Source organism: Physcomitrium patens, chromosome 25, assembly GCF_059467195.1.
Source record: "Physcomitrium patens ecotype Gransden chromosome 25, ASM5946719v1, whole genome shotgun sequence".
In the NCBI taxonomy this organism is placed as follows: Eukaryota; Viridiplantae; Streptophyta; class Bryopsida; order Funariales; family Funariaceae; genus Physcomitrium; species Physcomitrium patens.
This window is the reverse complement of record NC_143434.1, coordinates 6,829,028-6,838,173: the sequence shown is the minus strand read 5'-3', so window position 1 is coordinate 6,838,173 and position 9,146 is coordinate 6,829,028. Positions and strand designations below refer to the sequence as shown.

Here is a 9,146-nt window from a genome sequence, read left to right as displayed (position 1 = left end):
ATATGATTTACAAAAATAAAGAATTTTTGTATCAAAATTATTCTAATAAAATCAAAACATTGCTACGCTACAAAACTTCACTTGTAACCCAGTATTTACAGAAAAAAGCGCAAAAAATCAAACTCCCATGGAAACCACAGACTTACAGACCCAAAACAATGTAAGTGAGGTTGTCAAACCTAGAGTTTTTGTTCATTATTCAAATTTTTTACTTTTGCACATTATCATTGCCATTTTCAAAATTGCAAAGCTGGGTGTTAACATTCAAAAGACAAATCTATTCCCGAGATGGAAAAAAGGAAGCTAGAACAGACGGTCATCACTAGACTAATAAGATCTACATTATTTCTTCAAGAACAATTAAGTTAAAAAGACAATGCTTTTGAAAGTTATTACACAGAAACAGTCAAAGCCAAAATTTGACTTCAGTCAACTAGAGGATTTGAGCCAAGAAATTTGAACTTTGACACAACTTTGAGAGGGGGGAGAACTAATTTGCCAAAAACAGATTCCATACACACATACACGCACATATATATGGACATAGAGAGACTTCCTGAATAGTTTGGAGCTGACTGCAGAAACCCTAAACTCAATAAAGAGCAAAAAGACAAATGACCAAACCTTAGGAGAAAAAAGTTTAACGAATTTTCTAACATAAAGCACTTATTCATTCATACATTTCGTCATCCACTCTATTATAGTTAACCCATATTTTAGAGTGGGTCCGGAGACCAGGTCCGAACAGTTGCATAGGGATACATGAAAAATCGTCGGATATAATCCAAGAAGTGGATGGATGATACTGAGATTCGGCGTTCCCTGACTTAAACGGTGTTGTTGCTAGGAATCTAGTGTTGCCACTTTGCGCAGGATCGAGCATCCTCGGAGCCACGCGCATTTCACTGTTTTCTGTAGTTCAAATCGAAATCTATCGAGGTAATGCTGACCTGGACTATGGCCTTGGATTGCGTGGCTTCGAGGACCAATTCCTTGAGGAAAAGCTGACGTAGAAAATCCACATGAAGGCTGGAAACCGGTCAATATTTTTATTTGTTTCATCGGTATGTCCATAAATGGCCCACAACGAACCCGAATTTGTGTACTCAATTGCGATGACTGAGCCCCCGAAGCCTCCTGGCTCCCCGAGATCAGCCAAAAAAGTAGACCCAAGATTTGCGGAGGAGACGAGAACGCCGAGATTGATGATACGGTTCCCATGTTTCTGTCTGTTACAGAATGGAGTTTCTGAGATCTATCGGGTTTGTCGAACGACATCGTGATTCTGTGGGGAGACCGAGTAAAGTGATGGCCATGGAGGCGGAGAATGTTCCCACATAGTAAGTGCTGTTGCTGCTCTTTGAACGATGCCACAGAATGATGGAACAGTAGCCAGCAAGAGCAGCGCGCGGATCGATGCTCTTTTTCATTCCCTGCGTTTTCACGTTGTAATGCTAGTTTCCAAGTTCCCGAGCCCTGGTAATCTTTTTCACGTTTTGGGACCACTCGTGTGCGTCGAACCTTGTGCCTCTATCAATCATTCGAGTTCATGCGAACCCTGCTCTGTATCTGAGCGCACAGTTCCCGCCCACCTGCATCGGAATTGTCTGTGTTCGCCGTTTTTGCTTGTCTGCACTAGTGGTAAGGGTTTTGTGTCTTTCCCAGCGGGAGGAGCTTGGCTTGCATTCAAGTTACCTCTCATTCTTTGAGAAAAGGCAAAGTTCACTAGTGGTTGATATGATCTTTCTTTTCCGTTACGTATCTTTGAACAGTTAATCTCGTGTACTGGATTTGTTTATGTCTGGTGGCCTTGAGTCTATTCTCGGAGGAATTCTTTTGACGTTAGAATTGGGTGGGCTTCGTCAGGGGAGAGGAAGTTTTACTTGACATTGACCTTTGTTAAGGATTTCAGGCCGCTGCTCGTCGCGACCTCTCAGTCGTTGGCACAAGGAGAGTGAAATAGCGGGGCTATCTGGAGAATCTCTTAATCTCTTAGTTGTTATGAAACAATCAGCGACGATAACAGTGCTAATAGGTTCGCAATCATAGGGTGGCTTCTGAAGATGCCTTCTGCCGATTGATTGATTGATTGATTGATTTATTTATTTATATATTTTTTTGTGGTCGTTATCGTGGATATGCTAAGCATAGTGAGGGGCAATTGAGTTGATGATGAGGTTACGTAACAAGGAACGCAGTTGTCAGCTGGGTCACGGGGGTTGTTATTTGCTTTCCAACGTGTATTGCGAGTTGAAGTCGACGGAGATGTGTTACCATTAATGTAAGGCAGGAGAAGATGTTGGATGTTGTGAGTGTAATGGGAATGTTACGCTTACCCAATTCTTTCCCCGCATTAACAATCTCCAGTATTCATCTCTTCTATCACTATGAGTGAACGCCAACCCTCCGATCACAAGACCTCATACATTTTTGTTTTTATTTTTTGTTGTTTTTGGGTTTTTTTTCGAAATGCAGCATGATGACTGCAAATTGTACTGCTTTCTGAACTCTCAGCGTCCAGATTCCTTTTTTACGGTGGGAGTGTCATTCTTCAAACTTCTGTTCTAGAAGGTCACGTGCAGATGCGCGTACTCGAAGCAATTGCCAGTTGGTTTATTTAACCCAAACTCGTGGCCATGGGATGACACGCACGTACAGTACACAACCAACGTGCGTATCCAGCAATAAATTTTCTCATCGCTTTTGTTTTGAGAGAGGCCACTTCCTTGTTACGTAAGTTTATTTTTAAAATGACAAGTACCGTTTCCTATCCTGCAAACCTATTACCTCATCTGATACTTGTGACGCATATTTGATTAAAATCTTCAGTACATGCAATCCAAATTTCGTTTACCATGGTCCAGGGGGCAGCCAAGAACAAAATTTCTCTGCCATATATTCGCTTTCGATGTGATATTTCTCTGCGGTCTCTCTCTCGCTCTCTTAGTTTTGTTTCCTATTCATGGCATCAGCTCGACTTTGTGTTCTGTCCCCACTTGCTGCAATGAACGTAAATTGCTTGTCAAATTCCGAGTTTTTCTATATATTGACGGAGATATTTGCCGCTTTAACTGCTTTGGCTTTTCGTAGTCAATATTTCCTTCATGTGTGCTTTGCTTCGCTTTCCTACTTCCCATGGAATACTGAAGTACGAGGTTGGTTTTTTTTCCAGATCGGAGACCATGGTTAGGTCCCAAGACAACCAAGGACCTGACATTTGAGCCGCTACATGTGTAGCGCAGTCTCGAAGCATATTCTATGGGAAACCCCTCTCCAGGACCGGCGGTTCAATCGACAATGTCCCTCTCAAAAGGGACGCACCGGCGAACACATTCTGTAGGCGACAAATCGAACAGTATTGGGAAACTTTTTCCTGGCACACCGAGTCCTATAACCTTCGACGAGAAATCGAATCCTGCCTTCCTTGGTGGAAAGAAGATGAGGACACGATCATCATGCGGAAGTAGCGAAGTTTTTACTGAGGACCTGGAGCTTTATGGAGCATCTTTGCTGACAGCTGTGGCAGTAAAAACGCCGCTCAGCTCCACTTCAATCGGAGGTATTTGTTGATTCTTGGTTTTTCATAGAACAGCAGGGCGTACCTAATTGTAAATTCTTGTAACCACTGAACTCCATTTTCAGTGTATGTCACTCTCAGTATTGTGAAGTGCATAGCAATCACAGGTGGTATACTTCTGGAGCTGATGTTGTCTATCCCTGTGCCACTTGTATTCTTCGCATAACGAAACTTTCCAGGTCACAAATGGGTGAAATCTGGTAGCGTGACGCCCGAAGCAGCAGGACCCCCAAAGACTAAGGAAATATGCACGCCATCTAGCAGGTCGGAGTCTAACCAAGCAGTTGGGAGGATTGCAATCTCTTTATTCCGTTCTCCAAGAAAGCTTGAGCGGTCCGTGTCATTGTCAAGGGTGCCTCATAGAATCATGTCTGACGCAGATATAGTTCTACGTTACCGTGACGAGGTAGATGAGTTAGAGCGAGAAGATTTTCGAAGGAGTGTGGACAGCAGGCTTCAAGCATTGGTGGGAAGTGACTGCCACTTCGGTAGAAAATCCTGCTCTGTTCTTCTGGACAAGAAAATGGAAAGTAGTGATTCATATGAAGAATCTTGCGATTCAGTGCCGATTATTCCCGTTGGAAACCCTTCACTTGGTTCAATGGTGTCCTCTGTAGCTTCGAGGCCAGAAGACGAACATTTGTGTGTGGATGCAGCTCACTTCCCAGTCATAACCATTTATCCTGTGGATTTGGAAACAGCCAATCTACTGCATGCTGATCAGGTGACGGTTAGATCGCTTGACATGGAATTTAATCCAAAGGGGGTTTCTCGAATGTCCTCGTTTTCTAATGGTACTTCAACGCATCTGCCTGCCTTGTCCAAATCTGACCTCATGGGACTAGACGCTGCTTGCGATGAGCTATTGCTTTTAGAGCTGCAGAATAGAAGCATGTCAAGCACACTGGTCGAAATCCCGGACCCGATTATCAATCATGTGAAAGATAAAGAGGTAACATTAACACTGACTTCTCTAACAAAAGACTCAGTTGGTACTCAGGGAAATGAAGCTAATCAGAATAACCGGGCTATTTCGTCTTCTAACGAGGGTACTGGAACATTGCTTACCGAGGCAGTGTTCCTATCTAGTCGCTTGGGTGACACTAAGTTCATGTTAGAGAAACCTAAATCAATCGTTACAGATGAGCATCAGAGTAAGGATGTGGAAGAGATCCTACTCAGAAGGGAGAAGGAGGTTACGTTGAGCATTACCTTCAATGATCCTGATTCATGTCGAAGAAAGAGTACTGGCTCTGCCCCTGGACGTAGAGATAAAGCGCGAACTCTAGCTGAAAAAAGAAAAAACCTTCTTAAAAGAAGGCGAAGTGTTTCTGCATCAGACCTTGGTGCTCTTCTCGTCAAGGTTGTATGCTTGACAGAGTCGGAACCTCCGGAGAAAAGAGCTTTCACTGCACCAGAGCCCGAGTTGTCTCGGATTGACTTTTCCCAGAGCATAGACCAACTTCAGCGACTGTCTATATGTCCACGTCAAGGTGCTCAGGCCGAGGTAAGGGTTACTTCTATGGGCGAGGTTCAGCTTCATTCTCCACACCTCGATTTCTACTTACTTTTGCTTCACTTGAGCTTAACAAACTGTTTCACTCCCACTACATCTCCAACCCTGTGGAAAGAATTGCAAATGTAAACGCTCGCTGAAAACTTTCTGGGGTGGTTGGGCAGATCACCGAGAAAAACATCGACACAGAGGCTGTAGACATGGACGTTGAATATGAGGATTGTAGCACCGAGCTGACAGCTTCAGATACAGATTCTTATACCGATAATGTAAATGTGAGAAGTTCCTCCGGTGACAAAGTGGTGAAACAGCCCTCTGAAGAGAAGTTGCAGGTTGTGGGTAAGTCAAAAAATCTCACAGAGTCAATAGTAGCTGACTCCCCAGGTAAAGGCCAGATTGATTATGTATGTATGTTTGCTTCAGTTCTGCGCGGAACAGTCTCATTTTTTATCTCGTAAGATTAGCCACGTGAGTCCATAGCAAAGAGAACAGAGATTGATGAATTTCACTGAAAAAAATGGATTTATAATGTTGACGTTTAATTTGCGCATGTAATGCAGATTGTGGGTCGATTAACTCATACAATGAACATGACAAGCAAGAAGTTACATTAGAGGCGACAGTGATTTGTGATCCTTATTCTGAAAATGAAAATGGTCCTGAGTTAATCACACCAGATAATCTCAAGGAGTTGGAGGTACAGTCGGAAAGGTTTTTGGATGCTAGGGATCTTAGCCTAGACCACACTTCATCGCACCGGACTGAAACAAGTTGCGGCAGTGAACAAGAATGGGATGAGGCTTGCTCAAAAGAGATGGTTAACAACCAGGAAACCTTGACTGAGAATGCTAGTTTGGATGCTCACGGAGTACTCAACGTAGAGAGATTTGGTGACAGCCATAGGATATCAAAATTAAGCAGCCATGGGTCGACCTCGCATGATTTGGACTCGTCCACAGGTAATACCACCAACCAAATGAAAATCTTGAAAATTTGTGGGCTGTGGAAAGGACAATCATGTTGGAAATACTGATCCTAAACATCAGATTTGAATTGCGTAGGATTGCAAGCAATAAGATCAGGTGACACTCTTGAAGTAAAGACTGAAACAGAGCACATCATAAAGCGTCCTCTATTCTTGTTGGACGAGAATGAGAATATGATAACAAGAGAAAGAGCTCAAAGCTTTGCTTCCAAGCTACAAGTCTTGCCTAGACAATCTCTAGACGATTATCGCTCGCCTCCATCTGCCATATCTATCTTAGCCAACCCCTCTTTCTCAAGCTCCCATCAAGACAGGCTTTGGGAGGAGCAAGCAGAAGCTTATTCCAGTGGAGGACACGGCACTCCCAGCCAGGAATACGACGCGCGAGCAATTTCAAATGATTTTGACGTCCACTCCCTTTCACTGGGCGGTACCTGCAACTCAGACGATCAAATCCACTCATGCGCGACATCGCTACGCAAGGATAAAGAGAGAGACTATAGTTCAGGAAGTGCAGCGTCTGGTTTCATGAGCGACAGTGCTCTCATCAGCAACGGCAGAAGACGATTAGGGCTTGGGAAGAGCAAAGTAAGGCCTCGAACGCCACTGCGAGCCTTGATGGCGCAGGAATTGGACAGCAAGGCGGGTTCCACTTCAGGCCATCGACTGCCAGAGAGGGGCCATCATTTCCTACACCACCTCATGTCCCGCATCAGGGGAAGCAGGAACTCATCTAAACTGCCAAGCCTCAGAAGCTCCAACGCGGTGCCTAAGAGACGCAGCACCATCTGGAGCAGCTGCATCTGCTTCTCACGCACCCAAGTTGTGTAACCCACCCCCCCCCCCCCCCCCCCCCCCCCCCCCCCCCCCCCCCCATTTCGGATGTCCGCTGATTTCCGCTGATTTCCTGCAATCAGCTCCACGTTGTACATTAGCGAATTCGCGGCGTTTGTACAGGCCGTCCAGTTGCCCAACTTTTCTAATCGTCGCTGCGAACGGTTATTCCCACGTTTTGGCTCCCAAACGCTTCTACGTGAGCTCTTGTCTCCAATACACTTGATCCATGTTTCACCCAACAAGCTTGTGGCTCTCAAAGGTGGCAATCAAACTCGCAAAACGAACCCCAAGTGCACTTCTACCTCTCCGATCTGTTGGTATAACACATGAGTGGTACCACGTAGTATCACTTGGTGCCTACAATTTGTACACATCGAAGGACAGACTGCACACACAATGCCCACCAACTGGGGAACTTTCACTGTACTCCACCAGTCGTGTGGTTTACCAGCCTTGGAGCCTGTGCTGAGTGAATGAGGCAAAGGAACCAAGCCACAGATCTATCACAGGAAATCATCCCATTGTGAAAGGGAAATTCAACTAGTATTGGGAGTCATACAAAGCGAATAGCTTGGTGAAAAGATTCCGGCGAATTGGTAAACATCGGGCATGTTGTCATGTGGATTTGTTTTGGAAGAATTTCGGGTTTTCGTGAGTTGTCTGAGGAAGACGGCAGGCAGTTGATGTTTTGATCCACTCTTTGAAGGTGTGTTTGTAAGTTGCCAGGGATTGCAGTGGGGTGTGTAGAATATGATGACATTTCATCCATGTCAACCCAAATATACGAGCTCCGGTATAGTTGCAATGGGAGTCTTTCATCTAAGTTTTTCATGCATTTTGAAAGGTATCTGTGTGGTCCAATTCTTCTGGAAAGGGTTGGATAATATGTTTTTTGATCCATCCCCCTTGTTTAATGCTTCCTATTTTTGTTGCATTCTTGTTGATATCCTCACATGTGTTGCCCAGTATTTTCTTCAGATGGCACCCTACTTTGAATGACAACATATAAGGTTGAACTTCAACTGTAAGTCCAATAAGGCTATGTCTGTTGAATTAGTGCTTGTAAAATCAGAAAAAGGTTCTAACAAATGAGCTAAAAAAAGGTATTTTAAAAAAATTAAAAATTAAGATTAATCTTTTTCTGTTTGTTAATAATAAAAAAAATCTTTGTAACCGCACATGGATAAAAATCACATGAGTTTTGAAACTTAAATCAACAACAATAACAAACAACAGTACCATTATTCCATAATGACCCTAAACTATTACAAGATGGCACTTTGAACCTATGAGTTTTGAAATTGTTCCAATGAGGTTAGCTGTAAAATCCCAATTGTGTTTGATAGAACCTTGTTTAGGGCTCTTCACCCATGCAAAACACACACACACACACACACATATATATATATATATATATATAATATTATGAATAACAAATATTCCATTGTGTATTTCAATTATAATATTTTTTGGTTGCATCAACTTAAACATCACAATGTAATATATATATATATATATATATATGTATATTTTTTTTGAATACATCAATTTTTTTGATCACCTCACATGACAAAGTTTTAAACTTATGATGTCCAACACTTTTAAAAAAAGATTTATCCTACAGGAGTATTAAATGATTTTTGAAAAAAAAAGGTCAATATTCAAAATAAATAATGATTCCTTTTATGAAATTGACATAACCTCTAATGAAACAATTGGATAAATTGAGTAGACTACATATACTTTCTTACAAATTTAAAATCTTCACATTTGATATCAACAAATTTCTATTTCTATAAAATATATGGCTGATTATATTTTTCAATCGATGGAAGAATATTTTGAATAGAATAAAGATCTATCTACTTATTAATTTATAAATATCATCCATGCAGTTTTAATATTTACAAACCAAATGCACAACTTATTGAGAGACACTTTATTCTTAGGAGATAAGATGAGAGGCCTTAACTTTTAAATATTATGATTGGTCTAAATTAAGAAGCCTCCTTAAACTAGCTTTATACTTACAATAATAAGTCTAAAAATATTAGGAAGAAAAAAATAAAGTAGCTTTATACTTCAATAATAAGTCTAAAAATCTTAAAAAGAAAAAAATAAAGTAGAATTAACTTTTTTCTTACAGAGCATGAATATTGTTGTCTTTTAGAATTTCTATTGAGGCCATTTTAAAAAGGTGATTTTTTTAAAAAAAAAACTAAGAGGTTATG

At 41.8% G+C, this 9,146-nt stretch overlaps 1 protein-coding gene across 8 annotated transcripts; it reads left to right on the top strand.

The window, feature by feature from the left end:
• Positions 1-1,095: 1,095 nt before the first annotated feature.
• On the top strand, positions 1,096-7,815 carry LOC112277107 (uncharacterized). 8 transcript variants are annotated; one of them, XM_073531194.2, is made up of 6 exons: positions 1,096-1,340; positions 3,173-3,559; positions 3,757-5,084; positions 5,258-5,432; positions 5,654-6,052; positions 6,140-7,815. In XM_073531194.2, exons 2-6 carry the CDS (start codon positions 3,259-3,261, stop codon positions 6,907-6,909), a joined length of 2,973 nt encoding a protein of 990 aa, XP_073387295.1. In that variant the 5' UTR covers positions 1,096-1,340; positions 3,173-3,258; the 3' UTR covers positions 6,910-7,815. The 8 variants fall into 8 exon arrangements, with proteins under 8 accessions (XP_073387295.1, XP_073387297.1, XP_090103722.1 ...); XM_073531196.2 differs by lacking the exon at positions 1,096-1,340 and adding an exon at positions 1,354-1,479; XM_090247596.1 differs by lacking the exon at positions 1,096-1,340 and adding an exon at positions 1,486-1,641 and having other exon boundaries at positions 6,155-7,815.
• Positions 7,816-9,146: the final 1,331 nt, after the last annotated feature.